This window comes from Cavia porcellus, unplaced genomic scaffold (assembly GCF_034190915.1).
Source record: "Cavia porcellus strain 051 isolate PalLab524CR breed Dunkin Hartley unplaced genomic scaffold, mCavPor4.1 scaffold_21, whole genome shotgun sequence".
NCBI classification, from domain to species: domain Eukaryota; kingdom Metazoa; phylum Chordata; class Mammalia; order Rodentia; family Caviidae; genus Cavia; species Cavia porcellus.
The window spans coordinates 47,257,028-47,284,566 of NW_026947504.1; the positions used below are offsets into that span (position 1 = coordinate 47,257,028).

General features: G+C 41.2%; 1 protein-coding gene and 1 long non-coding RNA gene across 7 annotated transcripts; one reads left to right on the forward strand and one right to left on the reverse strand.

The window, feature by feature from the left end:
- Nucleotides 1-949: 949 nt before the first annotated feature.
- Nucleotides 950-25,249, forward strand: LOC100722574 (serine/threonine-protein kinase Nek3). Of its 6 annotated transcripts, none has more exons than XM_063232682.1 (16): nt 950-1,015; nt 2,795-2,964; nt 3,412-3,505; nt 3,586-3,683; nt 6,323-6,406; nt 7,701-7,768; nt 7,860-7,946; nt 10,759-10,813; nt 13,388-13,588; nt 14,384-14,456; nt 18,599-18,648; nt 19,271-19,286; nt 20,009-20,230; nt 20,835-20,969; nt 23,756-23,882; nt 24,490-25,249. In XM_063232682.1, exons 2-16 carry the CDS (start codon nt 2,848-2,850, stop codon nt 24,572-24,574), a joined length of 1,512 nt encoding a protein of 503 aa, XP_063088752.1. In that variant the 5' UTR covers nt 950-1,015; nt 2,795-2,847; the 3' UTR covers nt 24,575-25,249. The 6 variants fall into 6 exon arrangements, with proteins under 6 accessions (XP_063088752.1, XP_063088757.1, XP_063088754.1 ...); XM_063232684.1 differs by having other exon boundaries at nt 1,011-1,027; XM_063232683.1 differs by lacking the exon at nt 950-1,015 and adding an exon at nt 1,050-1,290.
- Nucleotides 4,601-27,463, reverse strand: LOC134471983 (uncharacterized). The gene is made up of 4 exons (XR_010041792.1): nt 27,404-27,463; nt 10,910-11,023; nt 5,752-5,804; nt 4,601-4,780 (listed from the first exon to the last, which is right to left on the reverse strand). It is a non-coding gene; the product is annotated as an uncharacterized LOC134471983 (long non-coding RNA).
- Between the last annotated feature and the right edge of the window lie 76 nt (nt 27,464-27,539).

The following is a 27,539-nucleotide window of genomic DNA, read 5'->3' on the forward strand; positions in this document are numbered from 1 at the left end:
GCATGCACACACACTTTTCCATTCGTCATACCAAGTGGGTAAACACATAGATTGCTTCTCATATTCCCCAGGGAAAGGTATTGAGGTGCACACCTGGCTACAAATTTACAGCAGAAAAGTAAGGGACAGATCTGCTGGGCCCAGTGTTATGCTTCTTCTTAGTGCCCTACGAAAGCCGAAGCCTAACACAGGGAATTTGGCTACTTTCTTACAGGCTTTCTACAGCCTACAAGTCGTGCACTGCTTTGCAAGTAAGCCCTAATAAATTCATTTCCTCCCAAGGCAGAAGTTACTTTCCTGTTTCTCTGGGAAATGACAGGGCTGGAATGCTCCATTTTAATAAAAACTACAATTCTCAGGATACAAACTCAGGAAGTAACCTGAGTTTACCTGCGGGCGTTTCAGTGCGTGCTCCAAACGGGATGTACATCTGCACTGGTTCAAAAGTTTCCTGATGCAAACAAGACTGAAACCTTCTACCTTATTCTCTCCACCTACTAGTTCAAAGTGTGCCAACCTTTGTCCTTTGACTTTTAACTTCTCCCATAAACCTTAGCTCCAGATGCAGTACTAATCTTCCTTTACTGTGTAAGAGAACAACTATACGATTTCAGCAGAATGTAAACATCTGGGGGCGGGGCGTTATTCCGTTTCCGCACATAGCTGGTAGGGGTGAGAACTAAGTGCCTCCCGAGTGAAATTTATCTATACCGGCCGTCCACTAAAACTGGAGACAAGATTATGTCACTGCGGGACACTGTACTCAGTATTATTAGCACTGTTCTAGAGCAACATGGAAAAACAGCTTTGAAGTGTGCTGTTTGCAAGTCCCGGTCTCCAAGCGCAGGACCTCCCGCCCATATGTAGGCGGTGTCCAAACTCCGCAACCCGAGAGACGACCCGGCGGCGCGCCCCGCCCCGCCCCGCCCCGCCCCACTCTGCCCCGCCCCGCGGAAGCGCGCCCGCGGCCGGCAGTGGCCAGGCGGACCAGCGAGGCGGGTCTCGGGGAAGGCGGGTGAGGAAAGAGGTGCTCGCCTGGGGGCGACCCTTGGAGCTAGGAGTGCGGCGCGGCGCCTCTCGGGCGCTGTGGCGGCGGTCGTGGGTGGGCGACTGGGACCCAGGCCCGGACCCCCTCCTCTGTTCCCGGGCCGGGCCGGGGCGCTCACACCTCCCGCAGCCCGGAGTCGCCGGACGGCGCAGGCGCAGTGCTTCTAGCGCCGCGAGGGTGTGGTGGGGTTGCGCGCCGGTGCGTTAGCTCCGCATCTGCTTAGCCTGGTGCAAGCCTCGCTGGTGAGCCCACTGCAGGGTATTTACAGAGCACTTTAAATCCGAAGGGACCCAATGCTGTTTTTAGCTAAGAAAAATCTAGTTGCTCTTCCTTATCACTGTCCATTGCGTAAAATGAAGGCCTGGAAGAAACAAAGATCGGGAACAAGGGAAGTGTAATGGATGCCAAAGGTCAGGAAGGTGGTAAAGGAGTTGTGTTGTTCCTGTGCCTGGATATACTCGGAGACCTAACTGATCTTGGAGATAATTGCTTTTGAAGACCATGCATCTAATTTGGCTATCCGGAGAAAGTATTTCTAGGGTTTCCTAATAATTCTGTGTTAATACAAGAATGCAAACTCGAAGTTTAGCAGATCACGTTAGTACGTATTTTGGTACATGGTTTTTGTATTGCCTTTAATGTGCTCTGTTATTTACAATTCTTTGTGATGCGATTGAAAAGAAAAAGAAAAGCACACCTGTAATCCCAGTGCTCTTGGAGCCTGACACTGAAAGATCATAAAGTCGAAACTAGCCTGGGCAATTTAGAAACTTTCTGAGACCCTGTTTCGAAGAAAGGGTGGGGCATATAGTTTAATGCAAACAGTTCAACTTCCAGGACCATCAAAACAAAAGTGTTCCCCACCTCCATCCACACTTATTGAGGTTTAAGGTTACCTCTGCACCCGGTGTCCATGGTGGCAGGGACCAGGAAATTTGTGGAGGATTTTAGCTCAGAGCCTATATGTCCTATGGAAGTGAGAGAGAGGAAAAACTTTTATCTTTTAGAGGTCTTGCAAATTAAACTAACAAGAGAGTTTAACGGGGGAAAGTTTTAGTATATATGTATAAATGTAAGATGTTGCAGCTAGGAGCTCATCTATTATTACCGGCCCCAGGGTAAATTGTCATAGGAAGGTAAATATTTTGTGAAAACTAAGAGAAAGGAAGGGTTATTCAATAAAGTTTATTATGCCGACTTGAAGTGCTGCTTTTCCATTGATAAAATGCTTCTGGGCCTGCATAACTAGTTAAAGATCTCCTATACCAAAAGAGAAAAAAAGGCCTTTTTTTTTTTTTTTTTTTTTTTTTTTGCGGAACCAGGGATTGAACTCAAGACCTTGCGCTTGCCACATAGGTGCTTATACTGCTGAGCTAAATCTCCAGCCCCCAAAAGGCCTTTTTGATGGTCTTTACATAGTAAAACTTTTGTTTTTCTGTCTTTTCTTAAGTCAGGATCTCACTATGCAGTTCAGGCTGGCTTTGAGCTCACTGTAGCCCAGGCTGGTCTGGAATTTGCAACAGTCCTGGCTCAACCTCCCAAGTGCTGGAATTACAGGAGTGCGCCACCTCTTCCGGCTAACACAGTGAAAATAAGTCTTTTATTTAGATCAGAAGGGCCAACGCAAACAAGCAAATTGCTTTCAGTTTAAAATCCCCTTTAGGAGGAAATCTTTGCTGTTGGCTTCGCCTGTTGATTAAAACTACTTTGAATGAATTAACTCAGTGTTTCTGGTTTTGAATGTAGTTTGGGAGCACAGGAGGTGACTGCCTGAGCAGAGCCCAGCTGCAGTGCCCAGCATGGATGACTACGTGGTCCTGAGAGTGATCGGGGAGGGCTCCTTTGGCAGAGCTCTTCTGGTTCAGCAGGAAAGCAGCAGTCGGATGTTTGCCATGAAAGAAATACGGCTTCCCAAGGTTACTGCTCAAGAAAGGAGCTCACGTTAAAAATGAACATGTAGATTTATATGAGAGTAAATCCCTGTAGTTTAATGAGGAATTTCTCCTGGAAAAATATGTAATCAGTTTATTCATTACTAGTTTCACAAGGGCTTGATATATTTTGTGCAGTTTGGTGTTCTGATTCTCCAACTCTGATGATGTTTGAACAGATATGGTTCACATTCTTTATGTGAAAGAGATTAAAAAAGAATATAATACAATCAGTGGATTATTTCAAGCATGCAAAACATGGCTGCAGTTGAGTTAGGGATTTCGTTTGAGAAATTGATAAATTTGAGGAAAACTACAGTTTTATAAAACTGAAAACAGCACTAAAGTGTCATATTAACCATACCAAATATTAGGGTAAAGCTATTTTAAAATTCAGTATTAAGTTTATGCTTATTTAAATTCTTTTCCTAGTCTTTCTCTGATATACAGAATTCTAGGAAGGAGGCTGTCTTATTGGCCAAAATGAAACACCCCAATATCGTTGCCTTTAAAGAATCATTTGAAGGTAAATATGAATTGCTCCAAATATGTACATTTCTAAATTTGGTCTGTAGCAACTATGACTTTTCTCTGTATTTATTTTAGCTGAAGGACATCTGTATATTGTGATGGAATATTGTGATGGAGGGGATCTAATGCAAAAGATTAAGCAACAAAAAGGAAAGTTATTTCCTGAACATACGGTAAGAGACTCACTTACATAGTTTCCCTCAGTTTAGAAGCAACTTTTCTCACAGTCTTTGTATAAATTAAAATAAAAGCATTGATATCTGTGATTGCCTGATCCACTAGCTAGAAGCAGCTGGGGTCTGGATCATCATTACTGCTTAATGTCCTCAGGATGGCTGCCTGAAATATTTGTAAGAAGTAAAGTCAAACCTGCTTTGGTAGCACATGCTTGTAGTCCCAGAACTTGGGAGGTTGAGACAGGAGGGTCAGTGCCTGGTCTATATTGTGATTTTAAGGCTAGCCGGAACTACATAGTGAAATCTTGTCTCAAAAAAACAAACAGAAGTAAAATCCATTCAAGTTATAAAATATGAAGGTGTCATACTTACATGTTTAGAATAATTTCAGCCAGGCATTGTAGTGCCTGTAACCCCAGCATTTGGGAAGCTGAGACAGGAGGATAGCCACAAATTTGAGGTCAGCCTGGCTGAGATACATAGTGAATTCAAGGCCAACCTGGAGTGCATAGTGAGACTCTTTCTGAAAAAGATTTTTTTTTTGAAAATTATAGTTCTTACTCCTTGTATTGGGTATTTAAAATCTTGATTTTTACTATTCTGAAATTTTAGAAGGCGTAATAGATGCTATTTCGTACTACTAGATCATGAGAAGAATGAAGCGTCCCATTTCTGTTTCTTGATAGCAACTATTCTCAAGTCTTTTTCCTTCTGAAACTCAGCATGTTTCCTTAAATCCAAAACTTGCTGTCGTTTTAACGGGAAATTGCTGGAAAGGTGTGCTGTCTTCCCTCACCATCAAGACTGACATTCCCATCACGAAAAAACTGACAAAGAAGAGACACATATTTCACATTTAATCATAGTTTTCCGTGACATGAGAGCCTTTAGAAATAAAGACCCAAAGACCCAGAGAAAACTCATTTTATGCTTAGATTCAGTGAAGCATGGACAACTATGTAGAAATTGGATGAAAAAGTATCACCTCACAGTAATGGAATGAGTGGCGAAAACTGGCAGGTCCTGTGTGCTAGGACTTTTCTTGGCCTTTCTCTGTGGCATTCCTTCTTTCCTGGTGTTGGGCAGGACCTCTCCTAGAATAAAAAAATTTGTGATCTACTCTCATGCAGAGTAGGTGGAAGAATTCCCCGATGGCCAGCTTTTATGCAGAAAGTTGGGGTAAACTGACACTAATATTTTCAAGTTTCCCCATGGCTAGTTTTGAGGAAAAAAGAATTCTAGTTACTATGACCACCTTGGGCAAGAGACATTCTGGTTTTTGTGACCTGCCTGAGGGGACAGAGGGCACAGGAGAAAGAATCAGAAACATCTTATTTCTCAGCCCCTTTCCTTGAATTCACAAGACCCAGCATGAGAAGACACCATACTTTGAAGTATCATATTCTGAGTTCCAACACATAGTAAATATCTTGGTAATGAATTGGCCAAGGAGGATGGGGAGATAGAGAAAAGAAAAAAGAAAAAAATATATGTATGTATATAATTAAGATAGTTATACTATTACTTTCTCTTAGTTCATTGAAAAGAAAGGTTTGTGCTAATATTGTTTGGACAATTAAGTGCTGATGTTTTATATTCTAAGTAACTAAAGATAACAATATGCAGTGTATTATCATGTTATCCTCCTATTGTTTTGAATTTTTTTTCTCTTAAAAGAACTGGCCAAGGAAAATCTTTATAATATCTTCAATAGAGGTTACTTTGATTTAGATTATAACATGTTTTGAAAGCATATAAATAAGTATTCTTTATCAAGAAGTCATATCTTTTTGTTATTATTTTGTTTTGATTCTTAGACAGGGTCTCACTATGTAATTAAGGCTGGCCTTGAGCTCACTCTGTAGCCCAGGCACCAGTCCTCCTGGCTCAGTCTGTCATTATGCCAGCATCTAAAAATTGTGTTTTTAAAAAAGTATAAATTGCACTAAAAAAAAGGTATAAATTCCAGAGGTGGGGAATTTACATTCAGTGGTAGAATGCTCAGCATGTATAAAGACCTAGGTTAGATGGCTAGTACCAAAAAGAAAATAAAAAAATAAAATACCTCCAGCGATTGTTGACAACACAGTAGAGTCCTTTAATGTCATCATGAATATTCTGAAAAAAATAAATAAAATTCAGTATAATGATTATATTAGAAAAGCTGTTATATATTTCTTAATGGTAAACTACTTTCATATATGCATTCAAGATACTTGGTTGACTATAATAAAAATATACAGGAGATTTTAATAAAGTAGCTACTTATTTTTTGTTTTGAGCTAAGATTTTGCTATGTAGTCCAGGCTGGCCTCGAACTCATGGCAATTCTCCTGCCTCAGCCTCCCAAGTGCAGAGATTACAGACATGTGCTACCATGTTCAGCTCAAACTATTCGGATCATACATACCATAACTTTTCTGATAGAATCTTAATTAAACTGTGTAATTTTCATGAGTTTTGTTTTGGTGGTACTGGGAATTGAACTCAAGACCTTGCGCTTACCAGGTTTCATGAGTTTTGTATTCACATGTAAAACCCTATCAGTGAAGGCCTTTAGGCGATTCTTTGGAATTTTGGGTTAACCTGAACAAGTAATTGCAATTTTTGCAAGTTGCATACCTTTTTTCTTATAGATACTTAACTGGTTTACACAAGTGTGCCTTGGAGTAAATCATATTCACAAGAAACGTGTGCTACATAGAGATATCAAGTCCAAGGTGAGTGGAATACATTTTGGGGCTTGGAAAAAAGAAACTGTTTAACTGCTTGTGTGTGTGGTGGTGGTGGTCCTGGGAATGGAACCCGGGGTGAGCTACCACTGAGCTACCTACAGATACAGCCCTTTTGATTTTGGTATTTTGACACCAGATCCTGTGAAGTTCCCCAGGCTGGCCTTGAATTTGCAGTCTTCCTGCCTCAGCCTCCTTCTGTACTGGAATTACAAGCATTCCACTGCATGCAGTTTCATTATCTTTTTTTTTTTTTTGTTATTCATTTCCTTTAGGGATATTTCTATTTAGTTTAGAACTATTTGCTAGCCAAACACACATACACACATGCACACACACACACAATTTTTCTCCAGCTTTACTAAAGTAAAAATGACAAAAATCACACATATTTACATTGTATGTGTTTGGATGTATGTATTCATTGTGATTAAAACAGTTAATATATCTCTAACCTCACGTACTTTCTTATTTTTTTGGTTTTTTTTGGTACTGAGGAGTGAACTCACAACCTTGCTCTTGCCAGACAGGCAGTTATGCTGCTGAGCTAAACCCCTAGCCCTCATGTACTTTCTTGTGATTAGAACATTTAAGAGCTGCTTGTAGGGGATCTGGAGATACAGCACAGTAGCATAAGCCCCTGTCACAAGTGTGACATCATGTGTTTGATCCCTGGCACACAAAAAAAAAATCTACTTGCAGGGTCGGGAATGCAGCTCAGTGGTACAGAATATAGAATTAAAAAAATAGATCTATTCTCTTAGTAATTCTCAAGAATACCATAAATTTTGTAAAAATGCTATATATTAACCACAGTCACCATGGTCCTACAATGGATTTTGAGAACTTACTCCTTCTCATTGAAACTTTATATCTTTGACCTAATTTTATACTAATCAAATAAAGATGCAGAAGTCACCGAAATCTTTTTTGTGATGTCTGTTCATGAGTTTGCTTCCCTTTACAGGTGTCATCTCACCAAGTCCCTTTGTTCTCAGGTGGAAAGTGCTCAGAGCTGGGTGTGCCACTTGGTGGCGCCCTGCCCCAGGTTCCTGGTCTGCTCTGTGGTGCTGCTTAACATTTGTGTGTTAGATTTCAAAGCAGTCATCCTAAATTCCCAAGCAGGGGAATGTGTAGCTGTCAAGAGGAACTCTGCTGTTTTGTAGTCCACTCAGAGACTCGGTTGTGGGCTTTTCTACTCTTAATCTCCATCACCAGCAAGTTTGGAAAGACAGCTTCCCAGGAGACCTGGCATAATCTGAGTTCTTCTTTTTCAATACAGAATGTCTTCCTCACCCAAAATGGAAAAGTGAAACTGGGAGACTTTGGGTCTGCCCGTCTTCTCTCCAAGTATGTCTCTATTCTTTTGCAGTAACAGTAATCAGAATACTCTGATTTTAGAAATATTCTGTAATCATTCTTTGCCTTTTTATGGTTTTAGTCCCATGGCATTTGCTTGTACGTATGTGGGAACACCTTATTATGTGCCCCCAGAGATTTGGGAGAACCTGCCTTACAATAATAAAAGGTAAGTGATGTCTTTATTTGGTGAGAGGTGACCATTTGGTGACAGATCTGGCAGCCTGCAAATGATGCTAGAGTCTGGTGCTCGGTTAAAGCAGGCACACGAGCACGGTGGTTTATTTAGGCTGGGGATTCAGCTCTGTGGCGGAGCACTTGGTGGCATGTGTGAGGCCTTGATCCTTAACACTGCAAATAATTAATGTAAGCCAGCGAAATTCTTAAAATAAAAATATATTTGAAAACAATGTCGAATCTATATTCTCAGGCTTTTGGAAGAAAGTCAGTTATCCAGCTGTTTTAGTCAAAACTGAGCAGAACTAGTTATAAATGCTAGAAGAAGGACTAGTCATTTCCTACGAGTATCAGGAGTTACATCACTGATTCCCAAACTTTGCTGTTCTGGCTTTTAAAAATCCCAAAGCTCAAGTCTCATCTTTACCAATTAAGTCAAAATTTCAGGAGTTGGGAAGCAGATGTAATTTTGCAGATTTCTAACATGTTCCATATTTGGGAACCATGGAGTTAGCATTTCCAGGACTAGAACAAGTACTTGGTTGCTGGCATAATTGATTGATAACGTACGAAGGCCTTTTGATATGAAACATTTTTTCTAAATATAGATTATATAACCCAGTTGTGGTAGTAGGTGAGCAGGGAGGATTGGCAATGGATGGGTAAGAAAGGAAATAGAAATCATCCACTCTTCTCTACTGCAGTGTTCAAATAACATTTTTTTATCCATTCACTTTTCCCCCATTAGACATAGGGTCTTGCTCTGTAATTCAGGCTGGTCTTGAACTCACTAGCCCACACTGGCCTCAAACTTACAATAAGTCTCTTGCCTCAGCCTCTCAAATGCGGGGATTACAAGCATGCACCACCAAACCCAGAGTCTAGTTGCTAACATTCTATGTGCAAATTGTATCCTTTATCTACATTATACCATATTCATTTCCCACATAGTTATACTCTTCACAGATATTTCTAATGGCTATATGTGTTTTACTCTGTGGCTCTTCTAGAATTTACTTAACCATTTCTCTGCTGCTAGCCTTATATTTTCACATAAGCAGTGTTGTGAATAATATTCCTTTTGTGCATTAACATCTTTGTTCTTTTGGCATTACATTCATGGCATAGATTCCTAGAGGTAGGAGCACTTCAGGACTCGTTATTTTCCGCTGAGTTGCTTCCTGAAAAGGGTAGGACAATCTATGTGAAGTAGGTTTCTCTGCCGCTAGCTCGTCAGCCAGCTGTGCGGCTAACAGGGAACAGCTGGCAGTTTACTGCGAGGAGCTGGGGAGCAACAGAAACCCCTGAATGCTGCCTGGGTCAAGCTGCCATTTGGGCAGAAGACAAAGAATAAATCCTTAAGCCCTAGGGAGGGATAAAGTGATGAGAGCAGAAAACTGTAAAGTCCTGGGCGAGTTTATTGGCATTCGAGGCGGAAAACAGCAGCAAAACAGTTGCTGGAAGCTTCTTGGCAAGCAGTTCCTTGCCCTGTTAGCTACTGTTTTGTGAGCCACTCCTATAGTTGTTAGATTCACAAAGGGACTGGGGTATTTTTGTTGATGTTCCTCATAGAGAATAAATGGTCTTTAAAAATTGCCCTTTCCCAGGAAGTGGAAGTATAGTTGCTTTTCCGTAAACATTTATTTAAACATTAAAAAAAAGGAATAGGTTTAAGAGAACTGGCAACCACCTGGAGTGTCTCTCAGTGGTAGAGGATTTGCCTAGCATGCATGAGGCCCTGGGTTCAGTCCCTAGTACTGCAGAAAGTCAAAGTGACTCTGAAGGGACTTCCTGGAACAATTGGAGAAATATTAGATGATATTTTTGAATTAAGGTGAAATTGCTTGGATGTGAAAATGCCATTGTGTTTATGGGGAAATGTAATGTGTTCTTGCAATGATAAATTTAATAGCAAAAGTACCTGGTATTTGCAGCCTTTCAAAAGAGGTTCCATAGTGAAGAGGGAAATAGCACAGAAACACAGCAAATGTTAATGATTGGGAACTTAGGTAAGAACACATGGACATTTGCAACTTCCGATAAGTTTGAAATTCAAAAAACTAAAAGTTGAGGGTGAACAGTTAATTTTAAAAATTAGCTACAGTGAGTATCATTGAGAAAAAGTCTGAGATGACAGGAGGAAACGGCATGAAGAAGCAGGGTATGGGCCAGCCATACCACTGAGCTGCTTTGTGGAAGAATGAATCGTCTTGTTCTCCAGCCCTGGGGATGGAGAGTTGCCGGCAGCTGCATTCCCAGCCTGGCAGAGCAGAGGAGCAGCCATGGGGAGGTAGAAAGCTGCCTGTCTGGAGGCTTGGGATGTAGCTCAGCGGCATAAGCGCCTGCCTTGCAAGCAGGCAGTCGTGAGTTCGATCCCCGGTACCAAGAAAAAGGAAAAAGACCAAAAAAAAAAAAAAAAGGAAGCTGCCTGTCTGGAGGCACCTGCCAAAACGGTGCTGTGTGCGCATGCAGTGGCCACAGGGACGCTCACTGGCTGCCTCCAAAGTCCTTCCTGCTGCGAGTATTTGGGTCCATATATTTGTGCTCTTGCTGCTGAATTCCTAAATGCTACTGATGTGACCCCAAGTCACCTTGATTTGGAGGGCTGGGTGTGGGGAATGGAGAATTTGTGAATATTACTCCATACTGAAGTGTTAGAATCACTGTATATTTTGTTTTAATACCGAGGAATCGCTTGTAAAAACTATTCTTAATACTCGCAGGGTAAGTTTTAGTTTTTTGTTATGAGAAAAATGAATGTATTTTCGTAGAACTCCTAACCTACCTGTTGTTTATCCTTCCAGTGACATCTGGTCCTTGGGCTGCATCCTGTATGAACTCTGTACCCTGAGGCATCCAGTGAGTACAAACAAATGGCAGGCGAGTCCTCAGTAATGTGCCAAATTCCAGGTAGTGCTTTGTTTCCCTAGGATTAATTCATTCTAAAAAGTTTACCTGTGTTGCTATTGTCGTGGTCTTTGCCTTGAGCTTCTTCTGTGCTGTATGCCAGTAGGCAGTATCTACTAGCAAGTTTCTGTAGTTCTGTTTGCAGTTTCTTCCTTCTTTTTACTATTTTATAAAAAAAAAAAATTCGGTAAAATGTATGTACCATAAAACCTGCCATTTAACACATAATTTGGTGGCATGAATTATAGTCACAATAATATGTACTCGTGCTCCTCTCTACAAAACTTTTCATGTACACTCAGCAGAAACTCTGTGCCTATTAAGCTGTTTCTCCCTAATCCTCTTTCCCTTTAGCTGCTGGTATCTCCTATTTTCTATCTCTGTGAGTTTGCATAGTCTAGATATTTCTTACCAGTGGATTCTGTAACACTTGTCCTTTTGTGTCTGGTTTAGATCAATTAAACCATGTTTTTCAGATTCATTCATTTGATGGCATGTGTCATAATTCTATTTATTTTTATGGCTAAATAGTAACCCATTATATGGTTTTGCCATGTTTTGTTTATCTGTTCATCTGTCAGCGGACCCTTGGATTGTTAATACTTTTTGGTTATCACAAATAATGCACATATGAACGTGGATGAAAAGTATCTGTTAAAGTTTCTGATTCTACTTTGTGAGTAACTGGATATGTAATATTTTCCGGAGCCACCAAACTGTCTTCCAGAGTGGCTACACCACTGTTAAACTCATCTTTTTGCAGTTAGAGTTCACTTACCATGTGCACTTACTAACAAAATAGGAGAAAATACCTTAATACCTTGCCTTACTATTGTATTTTTTTCTAGATATTTTTAGAAATAATGTAACAAAATGAGGCTAAGAGACTTATCACACCTGTGCAGGAGTGTATTACACAGAACCAAGTTGTAGAGCTGATCCCTACTAGATCTTAACTTTGCATACAAACAGACTGTTCTTTAGGCATGGAGTGCAGTTTAGGTCTAGCAAGCTTTTTTAGTGATGGGGCAGAGAGCACTTAAAAGTTCCAGAGAGCTGGCTGAAAAAAATCCTTCAACGCTGCCAGGTGAGAGTAGCTCAAACCAAAGGCATGCACTGCCAATGACAAATTGTCCTCCTTGAATATAAATGGTTTATAACGCGGCTGCACAGTTAGAATGACTTGGGGAGCCTTTCAAACACTGATGCATAGGCCCACCTCAGGCTAATTGAATTAAAATCTCTGAAGTTACCTCGGGCATTGTGGTTGTTAAAACAGGGGGACTGATGTGCAGTGCAAGTTGGGAACCACTGTTATATACAAATAAAATTAGAATTTTAGAATTCTAATATCTAGGGACTGGTAACATACATCAATGGTAGAGCATGCACCCTACATGCACGGAGCCCTGGTTTGAATACCCAGGGCCACACACACCCCAAATTAAATACGTGAAGCCTGAAGTAGCCGGGTACAGTGGCATATTCCTGTAATCCCAGCTACTTGGGACACCAAGGCAGGAGGGTCACAAGTTGGAGACCAGCCTATGCAATATAGTGAGAACTTGTCCAAAAATAAAATAGAAAGGGTTGACATGTAGCTCTGTGGTAGAACCCTTGGCCTTGCATTCGTGAGGGCCTGGATTCAGTCTCCAGTACCACACACGGAACAGTGGAAGTCTAGAGGGCTTGCCACTGTGGAGCAGGTGGCTGGGTTTCGGGGTGGAGGAAATCATACGTAAAAGGCTGATCTTTTGACTTTTGACTTTTTAGAAAGCTGCTTTCATTTTCAAATAGACTAAAGATGTATATCTATAAAACCATAGATTATGATGAATGAAGTCTCCAAAGCAAGCATTGATGGGAAGCCTTCTCTAGATTGGGAAGTTTTTACTATTCATGTTTATCCTTCAGCTGGGGCACTGAGATTCTAGATGTGTACGCGTGGTGCTGGGATTAGAACTAGGGCCTCTAATGTGATAGAGTGCTTTTCCAAGGGCTGCATCCTTAATTTCTTTCTTTCTTTCTTTCTTTCTTTCTTTCTTTCTTTCTTTCTTTCTTTCTTTGTTTCTTTCTAAGTACTGGGGATTGAACCCAGGGCCTTTGCACAGAGATACATCCCTGGCCCTTTTTATTTTTTTGGAGACAGGGTCTTGAATTTCGAGTGGCTCAAACTGGGCTTGAACTTGCAATCCTTCAGCCTACCAGAGTTCTGGGTTATAGGCTTGTACCACCAAACCCAGTTTGTATACCTGTAGAAAAAAAAATGACTAGACTGTGGGTTTATGTATAAAAGTAAAATAATTTATATGAGCATGATTTCAATTCAAGTCGTATTCCCTAATTTCCATTTTCTTCCCTTGTATCTGCTTTTAAAGTTCAATTTTTGCTGAGTGTAGTGGTACACACCTGGAATCTCAGCTGAGGCAAGAGGATTGCTGCGAGTTCAAGGCTAGCCTGGGCTAAGCAGTGAAACTGTCCCCAAAATACTAACTAAATAAATAAGGTTCAATTTTTACTTTTCAGTTTCAGGCAAATAGTTGGAAAACTCTTATCCTCAAAATATGTCAAGGGTCCATCCGCCCACTGCCGCCTCAGTATTCCTGTGAACTTCAGCATCTGGTCAAGCAGATGTTTAAGAGGACCCCCTCGCAGCGCCCCTCAGCTACCACCCTGCTCTCCAGCCGCTGTGTGGCTCCCCTCATCCAGAAGTGCTTACCCCCTGAGGTACGCAACTAGTTGTCAATGGGGTGGTATATGGCTTGGTTATCTTTTAAGCACAATGTACTTCTTAGACATGCTTGTAAAAATTCAAGTAATTAGAAGTGTGTTAAAAAATAAAAATATTTCCCCCTCCCACCATGCTATTTTCCAAGACTAATAGCAATAATAGTTTGCATGTCCTTCTAGATCTTTTTCTCTACACATACAAGTGTCTGTATTTGTCTCTCTGTATAAATTATAAGTACATTTGGCTAGGTGTGGTGGTGCACACTTACAATTCCAGCACTAGGGAGGGAGAGGCAGGAGGATTGCCATGAGTTCCAGGCCAACCTGAAGTAGGTAATAATAACAAACAAATTTTTAAAAATTATATGAACTTTTATTATTTAAAAAAATTTTAGTTGGTTTTTTTTGTGTGTGCTGGGAATTAAACTCAGGGCCTTAAGCATAGTACGCACAGTTCTATCACTGAGTTACATTCCACCTCTATTATATGTACTTTCCAAAGCCATTTTTATTATTCAACTTTTTTTCTTTTGTCTTTTTGAGACAGGGTCTCTCTAATGCAGTTCAGGCTGGCCTTGAGCTCACTGTAGCCTAGGCTGGTTTCAAACTTGCAACGATCCTCCTGCCTCGGCCTCCTGAGTGCTGGGATTACAGGCGTGAGCCACCACGCCTGGCTTATTATTTAATTTTAGATATGCTTATGCTGAAGAATATTGGTAACTAAATAACCTTTTGGCAATGTTCTAAAGAAAAATATTTTCACATCTTTAAATTTTCAATTTTAAATTTCAGATTATCACAGAATATGGAGAACAGGTATTAGATGAAACCAAAACACATAAACATAATACTCCAAGGAAAATGGGTAAGAACTTTGACAAGGTTGTCTTTCAGTGTTCTTTTTAAATATAATAAATAAGAAAAGGAAGATGTAAATTTTAAGTTGTGAAAGTTATTTAGCTGAGATATTCCTCAAGTCAAAATTTTCTTTTTCACTGTATCAGACATAGTTTTGTATTGATCCTTACATTATAGTTTTCCAGGGATCAGAAAAAAGACCGTAGTTTGGATATTTAATGATAGAAAGGCTGCTGTCTGCTTCATGATTAGCACCTTATTTATTCTGGCTTACTGGTAAAAAGAAAGCTTTTGTGGAGAGGGCCTAGGAATCGAACCATGGAAAACCTAACACTAATTTTACAGGAAAATATGATTCCCGTGTTTCAGGAGAGTAATCCTGTAAACAAACTTTTCTGAAGTAGAACCTAGTCATATGTAGACTATAGCTTTTGGGCTGGTAGTGATATGTTAGTGTAGGTTCATCAGTTGTAAGTGGTGTGGGATTTTGGTAGTGAAAGAGGCCATCATGTGGGGGAAAGGGCATGTGTATAACTTTTCACTCAGTTTTGCTGTGAACCTAAAACTGTTCTGGGATCAGGCATGGTGGTACATGCCTGTAATCCCAGCATTCAGGAGGCTGAGGCAGGAGGATTGCCAAGAGTTCAAGGCCACTCTGAACTACATAGCGAGATCTCATCTCAAAAAAGCAAAACAAATCTGCTCTAAAATAATAAAATGTGTCAAAAAAATAAGCACATAAAGTTGGGAACTAAGGCTAGAGATATGATTTAGAGTGCTTGTCTAGCATGTGTGAGGCCCTGGGTTCCCTCTCCAGCACCAGGAAAAACAAAAAGGGAACCAGCCACCTAATAGCTGCATAAGATTTTCCTGTATCAGTAGGCTGCCCTGAACAAGCATCAGATTTAACTTGTTCTTACTCGGAGCTTGTCATGTCTGGAATTTTTCAAAGCCATGTTCCCTCCTTTGCATTACTGTCAGTGCTTCTGTAGGAGAAAGCTAGAGATGGTAGGAAGGAGCAGACTGAGAGAAGAATGAAGAAACATAGCTCCCGACCCAGGGGAACATTTTGCCTCCTATGGGGATCTGTATCGCATTGTAAAAACTAGCAGGCAGTCGTGAGTTCAATCCCCGGTACCAATAAAAAGGAAAAAGACAAAAAAAAAAACCAAAAAAACAAAAAAAAACCTCTTGTTTCCTAAACGTTAACTTTTAAAGTGTGGTTTTGGAGGGATGTTCTAAGAATACTGAGAAAAGGCCCCCTGGGCTTTGACTATAATTCTGACACAACAGAGTGTTTCTGCCTCCCCAGCTGTGTGGGGCTTCTCCCTAGTGGCAAGCCAGCCGTCAGCTCTGCAGGCCCTGCTGAGAGAGCTCTAGTCCAGGTCCAGTCCAGCGCTTTCTGCCTTCCAGGGCCTGCAGGTCAGGCTTAGTTCTTCCAAAGCACCCTCACATCAGACACCAGCAGTGAGTCAGGCCTCTGGAATTTGTGACCAATGGGCTAAAAATTGCGGTTCCTGTAGCCTTTTCTTTAGACTTGATGAACTTGCTAGAGTGTCCCACAGAACTCAAAGGAGACCTTACGATTTACCAGTTTATTAATAAAGGCTTTTTTAAAAAAATAGTGCTGGTGGTCAAACCCAGAGGTGCTATACCACTGTGCTGTACCCCTAGCCCTTTTTACTTTTTAATTAGTTTATTTATTTGGTGTTTGTTTGCTTTTTTGTGGTACTAGGGATTGAACCCCAGGTTCTTGTGCTAGGCTATATCCCTTTCTAAGATTTTTGAGACAGGGTCTTGCTAAGTGACTCACCCAGGCTGAGTTTGAACTCTCCTGAGGCTTTGAGAGTGCTGGGATCAAAGTCCAGCCCCTTTTTATTTTTTATTTGAAGACAAGGTCTTGCCTAGTTGCTCAAGCTTGTTTCAAGCTTGAGCACCTCCTGCCTCAGCCTTGTGAGTAGCTGAGATTTTAGGCATGTGTCACTGATCCCCACAAAGCTCTTTTAAAGGATGCAGATAAACTGCAAGGTTAAAAAAATATACAAGGCAAAGTCTAGAAGGGTGACGAATGCAGGAGCTTCTGTCTCTACTGAGTTGTGGTGTGCTGTACTCCTGGCACATGGAAGGCCCTCATCCATCTCCTGTGAGCTTTTGTGTGTTTCAACCATGTGCTATGGTGTTGTCATGGAGATGTTATTGCACAGGCTGACTGCAGCGTGGACAGCTGTGCTGAAGTGTGATTGGATGAAGTGGGTGTGATCTAATACTCATAGAGTGAGCCAGAAGCACAGCCAGACCTGTCTGTTCAGATTCTGTATGGGAAGGGACCCTTTGGGAAATGGGCATATTATCATCTAGTATAAGACAAGGAAGGGCAGAGTTTATTTATGGACAAGACAGAAAAGTGGGGAAGGATTAGAATATATTTTGAGTTTCTGTGACCCACTTTGGGAAAGAGAAATTCTAGTCTCTATGGCTGACCTTGGGGAGAAAAAGCAGGGGTTAAGGAGGCAGGAGAAAGCCAGAGGGGGAGATTTTGCTGTGGAAGCCTGTATCAGTTACTTTTTGTTTGCACCGAGACAAAATATCTGATGCCCAAAGTTAGGGAAAGAGGTTTATTTCTTTTTCTTTTCTTTTTTCTTTTTCTTTTTTTTTGTCTTTTTCGTTTTTATCGGTACCAGGGATCGAACTCACTACTGCCTGCTTGCAAGGCAGGCGCTTATGCCGCTGAGCTAAATCTCCAGCCCCAATTTCTTACAGTGCTTAGAGGTTTCAGTCCATATTCATTTGGCTCCAAGGCTGGGTGGCTTGGCAGGGCTACAGTTCTAGCTGCTGCAAACAGCAAGGCAGACCAGGGAGACAGACACACACACCTTCTTCCAGCCATTACATTGTATGCTGGCTCCACCCCTGGGCGGGTGTAGCACTCACACCATCAATCCAAGCACTAGACAGTGAACCAATCACAAATGCTAGATTTGGTAGAGTCCATAATTGCATGAGACTTGGGGACCACTGACATGATTTGGCCTTTTCAGCATGTCTTAAGAGGTTGAAATTACTTTTGTTTTACCAGTTTGCTTTGGTGTTAATTTGACTTTTGGTACTATTTTGTAGCTTTTGGACATGTTCAAGGGTAATGATAAACCAGTCCAAGAAAAGTGTCAAAGTAGGCTGGAAAAGTATAGTTTTAGTTTAAAGGAGTTAGAGTAATGCCACTCTACTAGGACCATGTGGCTGGTGGAAAATCCATTTATTCTGTGCACAGTAGGACCAGAACAAAGAGGTAGAATGCCAGGACAGTCACTGTGTGTGACGTGTCCACTCCTGTGTGCACAGTACCTGTCATCAGAGATGCTCAATGACATTTTGCTCAATTTTTCAAATGTTGAAGGAGACGAGGGGTGGTGGTGCATGCCTGTAATCCTCACACTTGGGAGGCTGAGGCAGGAGCATTACCATGAGTTTGAGGCCACCCTGGGCTATATAGTGAATTCACAGCTAGCCTTACTACATACAAAGTGAGATCCTGTAAAAATAAATAAAATAATTCAATGAGCAAGGCACCTGAACTTCAGAACTCTGCCAGAGGAAAATGAGGCAAAGAGCCCTTTCTACCAGAGGGACTAGTTGCCAGGGTTCTTCCCCAAATCCTGCCTCTGTTATGAGTGAATCAGCTCATTTCCTGGCATGAATACCCATTCTCTCTGCCATGGCAGCTGTCAGGAAAAGGGACTCTGCAGGCTGACTCGCAGGCATTGTAAGGGATGATGATGTTCAGGTGTGCACAGATATTACCTGTAACCTTAGGTGAGGTGGCTTAACCAAATAGCCATGTGTCTTCCACGTCAGATTTTTAACACGCCAACAACTGAGGTGCATTACTACAAGGCAGTTAAAACTTGGTAACCTTATTCAGGGTAATCCTTTGGCTCTTGAACTTTTTTTTTTTTTTTTTTTTTTTGGTATTGGGGATTGAACTCACAACCTCGCGCTTGCCAGGCAGGCACTTGTGCCACTGAGCTAAACCCCTGGCTCTAGCTCTCTGACTTTGAAACCCTCATTTATCTCTCAGGCTTTCACATAAGAAACCTAAACAGAAGTTAACTTTCCTGTGCTTTCTCTTCCTACCTTCTCTTTCTTTTTAAGTAGGCCCAAACAGAATCAGGACTGCTTTGGGAAATGAAGCAAACCGAATGGTAAGTGCTTTAAAATTAAATTTATGAGGGGATTGGAATTGTAGCTCACTTGTAGAGCACTTGCCTAGTGTATACAAGACCCTGGATTTGAGCCCTAGCTCTATAAAATAGTAATAATCAACATACGTTATGTAATTATCCGTTAGACAATTATATTTTATGTGCGTAAATGTATGAACTATGCATCTGGTGTAGTGCCAAGAGCGTCCAGAGTTCAGTGTGCCGAAGGGCCGTGATTTAGGGTATTGTTTACTGAGTACCAACAATAGCAACTTCATAGACTATCTCATTTTGATATTACATGAAGCCCCGTACAATACGTCATATTGAAATGTTTCATTATTCTTTTCCTCAAACCTGTCATTTTTATATATCTTTACATTTCTAGCAATTCTAATTATTAATGTATGGGAGTAATCATACAGTACAAATACTTGTATGTAAGGATATGATTAAAATGCATATGCTGTATGTAACTGCTAATATATAGGTATTTGGATTCTATGACTACTTATATTTTAAAATTTATTTATTTTTATTTATAGTTAGAATAGCTACCTTTGCTTATTTACTGTTTTGGAGCAATTTAAATATTAATCAATATTTTTTATCTTTTTTAAAGCAACAAGGAGAACAAGGTAGGAAGTAAAGCCATACTGATTTTGAAACCACTAATACAAATTCAATTGAAAATGCTCTGAGGAAAGTAACGAGAGGAAAGAAAGGTAAATGATCAGACTGTGATCATTGCTTATGTGAAAAGTCGGGGAATATAAAAGGAGTAACAATTTTCACATTACTTGGTCTTGTATATCAATAGCAAGTACATATTGTATATCAATAGCAAGTACATTTGCCCATCCAGTAACTTGTTTAACATCATAGCTGTATTTTATTCCCTCACTCACTGAGATTGTAGCTCAGTGGTAGAGCTTATATTTAGCACTGAATTGTATAAGGTCCTAGATTCAAACTCCAGCCCTGCCAAAAAAGGCATACTCGTATTTATTGGTCTGAGCCATTTCAAAAAGTATTCGTTTACTGTCTACCATACAAAACCAAACTCTGTGTCTATAAGTTCCTTGGGGCTTCATTCTTACACATCATGTAAATATGTAGCTTTGCATAGTTTTTAAAAATTCAGTCCCTTTAATGATTCACTTTGTATTGATTTATCATTTTGGATAATTTTATTTTGAATTTTTATTTTCATTTCCTTTATTCCTTAGGCTTAAAAGAGAGCTGCTGCTGGATCTGAGTTTGAAAGAGAAAATAATTATTCTGCATTGTTCTAGTACATATTTGGATGTAGATGAATGGATGAAATAATAGTCTTTGGTGTTCCTTTTTCACACTTTAGAATCAGGTAATCAGTCAGCCCATCCCAGAAAAGCCAGTTCACCAAGTCCTCACAGGCGACAGTGGGAGACAGATAAACCCAATGCAGTTCTTTCAGCTTTGGAAAATGCATCCATCCTCACCTCCAGTTTACCAGCAGAGGGTGACAGAGGTCAGTATGGTCAGTGTCCTGCAGTGTCTGAGGGTGACTGGTTCCAGATCCACGCCTGCTCGAGACCATTGTGTAAGATGGCATAGTATTTGATACCAACCATGGGCTTCCTCCTAGATCTGTTAAATAATTTCTAGATGATTTAGAATATGGTACCTAATACAATGTAAATATTGTAAAAGGAGCTGTCGTGTGACATGAAAAAGTCTTTATATCTTAGTAGACTTAGTATCTTTAGAAAAAAAAATTTTTTTTTGTCTTCTTTGAGATGGGGTCTCGCTCTGCAATTCAGGCTTGCCTTGAGCTTGCTTTGTAGCCCAGGCTGGTCTCAAACGCACAACGATCCTCCCACCTCAGCCTCCTGAGTGCTAGGATTACAGGTGTGAGCCATCACGCCTGGCTAAGAAAAATTTTGACCCAACAATACAGGACCCTGGATACAGAGGGCCAGCTATAGTTGGAGTGAATGCTATTATTTTTTATACAACATTTTGTTATAGTTACTCACTGTATTAAGGTTTCGGTAACTCTGTGAAGGCTGTTTGGTACTACACATCACAGAGCTGCTCATATAAGTGAATAAAACAGATTTTAGCTGAGAGTCAAATATACTCTGGAACATAGATGCCAAAACTGTTTTCTTATGTAGCACTAACTGTTATTTTTTCACAATTAGGTGGTTCTGTAATAACATATAGTGAAAATAATACCCGTAAGCAGTGGCTCAGAGAGACTCCTGATACACTGTTGAACATCCTTAAGAATGCAGATCTCAGCCTGGCATTTCAAACGTACACAATATATAAACCAGGTAATTTTTGTCTGTGATAATAATATAATTGCTTTTTTAAAAATATGGTAAGATACATTCGTTGCTGAGATAAAACACCCAACACCCAACATTAAAGGAAGAAAGGTTTATTTAGCTCGGAGTTTGCAGAGGTTTCAGTTCATAGTTGCCTGACTCCAGGAGAGAACTGCTTGGCAGAGCAGCAGAGGAGAATTCATGGCAGCAGAAGGCAGAGGCAGCAAGACAGCAAGCTGAAGTGATGATTTTCTTTCTGTCCCTCCTATCTTAGGACAGATAGCATAGCGCTGTGAACCAGTCCTAGCATCACACACCCTAGTCCAGCCAATTCTTTGAAGTCCCATCTATGACCACATGAGGCTTGGGGGACACCTAGATACAAAGCCTGACATTCTGACTCCTAAAGACTCACATCCATCCTGCTTTCAAAAGGCATTTAGTCCATCTCTAAGAATCACCAAAGTCATAACAGTTTCAGCTCTGATAAAAAGTCCAAGTTCAACCTTTCCTTTGAGATGTCAGGCAAACTCTTGGCTGTGAACCTCTGTACAAATGAAAAGAAAGCTAAACATTTCCAACATTCAGTGACACAAGATAGACATTTTCATTCCAAAAGTTACAAAGGGGCATAGAAGGCAATGGGGAACAAAGGAAGACCAGAATCCAGGAGGCAGAGGTTAAATCCCATAGGTCACGTCCAGCATCAGAGGCAATCTGTGAACTCCAAAGGGCCTGAGTGGCTTCACCCCTGTGGCACTGCCAGTGGCTGTAGCTCCCGTGGCTTCCCTTTGGCGCCAGCTCTGCTGCCTCCTTGCAGTTTTCCTCAGAAGATCCATATCCATGGCTTCTCCCAACCTCTGGGGTCTTCGCTGCACCTTTGGCTTCACATTCACAAATATAGCTCATTTGGCGTGGCAAATCCTAACTAGATTTATTATAATACATTTAGTTGTATTTGTTTACATGGTTTGAGATTAAAAAAGAAGGCCAGGAATCTGGTTCAATGATAGAATATTTCCTTATTAGAAATATTAGAAATATAGAATATTTCCATGTCAGAGGTCCTGGGCCTTTAAAAAAAAAAAAGAAAAGAAAAAAGAACACCAGGCACAGTGGTTTATGCCTATAATCCCAACACTCTGGGAGGCTGAGGCAGGAGCCCAGCCTAGGTCACTCAGTGATTCACTTAGCTTCAAAATAGCTTAGCAGCATATAGCTTAGTGCTTAGATATAGCTTAGTGCAAAGGCTCTGGTTGGAATCTGCACCACCAAAAAGTAGTACAACGCAGTTCCTTCCCTAAAGAATAAAGTTCATTATCTCGGAGGCCAGCACCCAGAGCAGTGGTGGCCTGTGGTCTGTGCACTGTGGCAGAGTTGTGCACAAAACTTTATGAGGACATTCAGGAGAGGCAGATGGCTGGGAGAAAGATACTCAGGAAAGCTAATGGCTGTAGAATCTTTTGAGTTTTAAAAAAAAATTTTGGCTGTAAGTTTTTGGTTGTGGTGCTAATAGTGAAGAGACAAGTTCTCACAATGAAGTACAATGTACTGTGTAGCCTAGGCAAAAGCTCTATCCTCCTGCCTCAGCCTTCTGAATGCTGGGATTACAGGTACAGGCGTGCACTGCTGTGCCTGGTTTGTAAAACGTATTGGTATTTTAGGAAATTCACTGTCAAGCAATGCATCATTTCTCTGTTATGAAATGATTTATACATATAAACAGTTACCTTTCATTTTTATGTTCATTTTTTTTTTTTTCTTTTGGGCTAGCCAGCCTAGACTGGCCTTGAACACACAATCCTGCCTCAGCCGGAGATTGGGGTTATATACCTAGGCCACCACAGCCCAGCTACATGTTTGTTTTACAAGCAAAAATTCTAATGCAGTTACTATCTAGAAAGTTGCTTTTTAAAAAAAGAAACAACAGTAACAACAAAAAACCTCTGGGGGTTTGGCTCAGTAGTAGAGCACTTGCCCAGCATGCTCAAAGCTCTAGGCTAAATCCCCAGCAATGTGAAAATAAATAAAAATAAAATCCATACACATGTGATCTTTTTTTGATTCCTTTTCTTCCTTTTATAAAAACTAGAGAGGGGAAAGCTCAAAGGAGAAATATTAACGTGATCCAACTATCAAACGTAACTTTCAGTGCTTTAATATAGGTTCTTTTTTGCTTGTTTGTTTGTTTGTTTTAGGCAGGTCTCACTGTGTGGTTCAGGCTGGCTTTGAACTCCTGGTGATCCTCTTGCTGTAGCCTCCCACATACTGGGTTACAGCCATGGGCCATGATGCCTGGTGCTTTAATACAGGTTCTTGTATTTGAAAGTTTTTAGTGTGATTTTCTGAATTTTTGCTCTTGGAAGAAGTGTTTTAAAATTCAATTCACGTGCTGATGCTACCTGGGTCTGTTTTAAGCAAAAATCATGCTGGGTAACTACAGTTTTCACTGGCACATTTAGCTGGGTGCTACAATAGGAACCTGGAGTCCTGGCACTCTGGACGGTGAGCTGAGGGGGATTGCTTGAGTCCAGGAGTTGGAGACCACACAGAGACATGCTCAAAAATAAATAAATAGGGCCAGGCATGGTGGTGCATGCCTGAAATCCCAGCACTCTGGAAGGCTGAGGCAGGAGAATTGCAAATTCGAGCCTGGTCTGGGCAATTTAGCAAGACCCTATCCTAAAATTTAAAACATAAATAAGGAGCACTGGGAGATGTAGTTCAGGGGTAGACACTGGGTTCAGTTCCCAGCACTTAAATAAATATTTTCTGTTGCTGTTCGCCTGGAGGTTCGGAAGGATTCTTTAAAGGCCCTTTGACTGAAGAAACAGAAGCATCAGACCATGTCGATGGAGATCAGGATTCTGTTATTTTGGATCCAGAGAGACTTGAACCTCGGCTGGATGAGGAAGACACGTACGTTGTGATATTTCTAGAAAGCTTAATTGGGCTGTGTGTGGGGGTGGACACACCATATTGTAACATGATTTCAGGTTTAATAGGTGCTTATATTCATTTTCACCATAAGTTAATTATATTTTGATCTTTTGTCTGGGATGAGTAATCCATTACAATTTTATTATAGAAAAAAATGTCTGTGTGTGTGTATATATATATATATATGAGAGAGAGTCAATCAGAATCTCAGTATGTAGTTCATCCTGGCCTTGAACCCACTGTGGAACCCAGCATGGCTACAAACTCGCCATGATCCTCCTGCCTCAGCTTCCCAAATGCTGGGATTACAGTGTGCCTATCTCAGAATTCTTGACTGAGTCCTACATGTAATTTTTCAGTGTGGACTTACTTTTTAATATATTGAACTTTACAATGAAGAAGGATTCAGAAACAGTGAAAACTTTTAGAAGAACTGTGTAACAAGTTTTTCTCTGTTCAACTGCCTTGTGCAACTAATTTTTTCAAAACTTGAACTGTTATATGATAGTGTTTTGCTTAGAACCCATCAAGAAATACCTATTGCACCCTAATACAGAGACTTATCATCCAAAATGTTTTTTCACAGGGACTTTGAGGACGATGACAAGAGCCACGATTGGGTATCAGAACTGAAGGAGCGAGTTGGATGGCAGGCCCTGTGTGAAGGATAGTGCCTTCATCATGCGAGGAAGAAGAGGAATTCTTGTTTTCCTCTGTGCGAGGAAACAGAGGAAAGCGGGAGAAACTCTTCATATTTAAAATTGTTCCTCTTTTGTATGACTGAGCTTTTTTTTTTTTTTTTTTGTCTTTTTCTTTTTTATCGGTACTGGGGATCGAACTCACGACCGCCTACTTGCAAGGCAGGTGCTTATGCCGCTGAGCTAAACCCCCAGCCCCATGACTGAGCTTTTAAGACTGTAGAATTCCTAGTCGGACGTGGTGATGCATGCCTGTAATCCCTGTAATCCCAGCACACAGGGAGGGAGGAGGGTCGTCTGAGTTCAAGGCCAGCCTAAGCCAGAGGGAGACACTGTCTCAAAAAAACAAACAAACAAAAAAACCAAAATAAAACAACCTGTAATTCCTATGAGATTTTTAACACAATGGAGAAGATATAGCAGATGGGTATGAGCTTCAGGCTTTGCAGTCCAGTTGATCAGAGATTGGATGCCAGCTCTACCACTGTGTGACGGTAGGACATGACCTCTCACCTATAAAGTGAGGCTTTGTAATGCCTATTCTCTAGGGATGCTTTTACTAGTCTGCTGGGATTTGTGTTTATGACTACATGATACTTTATACTTCCTAAAGATCTGAGGTGCTAAATATATTTAATCATAATAGGATGCCGTGTACAGTTTCTCTGTGAGACCTAGTTCATGTTCAGTGATCTTTACCAGTTCCTAGCTGTCCTGAAGTACCTCACAGGTTGCATGCAAGAGCCCGGGATGGAGGTGCCCCATGGCGATATGGGGTTGCTCTAGATCTTGTCAGAGACAGCAATTAGGTCTGCGATAGAGGAGAAGCAAGACCACCATGAAGTCCCCTGGCAGATGTCAGGAAGCAGAAAGTGGTGTGGAATAAATGGGGGGCCCAGAGTGTGTGGGTCATTGTGTGAGTGTACACGTGCCGGGTCCTCCTTTAATACTGTGATACTTCAGTGAGGCAAGGTCTCTGAACAGACTTCTCTCGGCCTCCCAAATGCTGGGTACAAATGTGCATCACCATGCCCAGCCAAAAACATTTCCTTCCTGGCACTCACAGAAGATGGTTCCAGCTGGGGCACAGTGGCATACACCTCTGTGTTCCTAGCACTCTGCAGACTGAGGCAGGAGGGTCTGAAGCTCAGGACCAGCCTGTGCTGCAAAAGGAGGTACGGTCTCAAAAACCAAAAAGTAAACCAACAATAACAAAAATCCAAACAGTGAGGGAAAGGGAACTTGGAATGATCTATGCATACTTATTGAGAGGCTGAGTGAATCCTGGATAATAAATCCTTCAGAAGCTGGGGGTGTAGTTCAGTGGTACAGTGCTTTACATGCTCAGAATCAGGGTTCCATGCCCAGCACTAAACAAAAAAGTTCTTTCAAAGGTCAGATGATTTGCAAGGTTTTGCTTTTAATAAAATTTCAGGAGACTAATTACTGGGTAAGTGTAAACCGTTTTTTGGTGATAAAGTACTACATGATTGTTTTCTTTTTTTTTCTTTTTTGGTCTTTCTCCTTTTTATCGGTACCAGGGATCAAACTCACGACTGCCTGTTTGCAAGGCAGGCGCTTACACCACTGAGCTAAATCCCCAACTCTAGTACTACATGATTCTTAACATACAACTAGAGAAAAACGGAAGGAAACTTTAAATAAAATTCCTAATTCTATGATTTGTATAAAAGAAAGAAATAGAAGAGAATCAATGTTGAACCTTATTCTAGCAAAGAGTTCCCATTCACCCATGGTACATAAACTAAGGCATAGGGAGCCCATCCACATCTTTTAGCAGTGAATATCCAAAATAATTCTACTTTTGATATTTAATAGGTATTTGTCAATACTGTGGCATATTTTTTTTGTATATTTTGATCAATTGTATGCTACTGGTAGTTTTAATATTTCAGTCCAGAAAAGGGAAGATCTTATCATCAGGAATGTTAGGACAACGGTGAAACCCAAAAAAGAACAACGCCTGAATTTAGGGCTTACAGGAAGGACTTCGTGAAGTAACTGCAAAAGGTGGCGATAACACAAGGGGTCAGGCCTATGGACAAAATAGAAAGCCACCATATATATTGCTTTATTGATTATCAGAGCAATCTGATAGAATCATCAATGACTTTCAGGCATTAAAAAGATTAAATTGAGAAAACTCAGGAAAATGAAATGGAGGTTAAATTTCAACAAGAAAGTATTAATACACACTTTCTGAATCATAAAGAAGTGGGTTTCTAGAAGGTGTGGTTGACAATGGTGGGAATCAAAGGTATTTTTAAGTTGTGTTGGGTGTGGCTATGTCCTACTTTTGTATCCGTGTCTCTGCCACTGCAGAAAGTCGCTTACTTTTCAGCTGCCTGCACACTTAAGGAAGCATTAGAGACTGCAGATTGATGGGCCAGTGGGGAGTACGGCGCGTTTGCAGACCCCGGGGCAGCAACCGGTTTTGAACGAGGCTGGTGGGGTGGGGGAGCTCGGTCGTCACAGCTCCAGGATCAGCTCCTGGTTGGGGACCTCGCAGCGGAAGTGCACCACCCCCTCCTAGGGGCATGGCTCACTGCTAGGTTTACATACGTGGTAGGGCTTATACAAGTTTCGGAGTTGATCCCCAGCATTACCAGCACCAGAACAAACTCGCTTCGTTTCTGCTTAGCTCATTTGTAAAAGTGGGAGTTTAATTCCTTGGAGAGTTGGAAAAAAGTAGAGAATAAAATGCGCGAGGTCCCTTAAATGAGAGGGGTGTGAGGGGTGCGACGTGCTGGTTGCATGTTATGCAATAGGGTCCCGACTTACGGTCATCGGGGACAAGCGATCTCAGCTGGAGGACCTCGCTGGGGGACCTCTCCCGAGGACAGCGCGGACCCGCCTCCCACCCGCGCGGCCCGGGGCCCCGCCCACGTCCCTCGGCGCGGCTCCGCCCCCTAGTTGA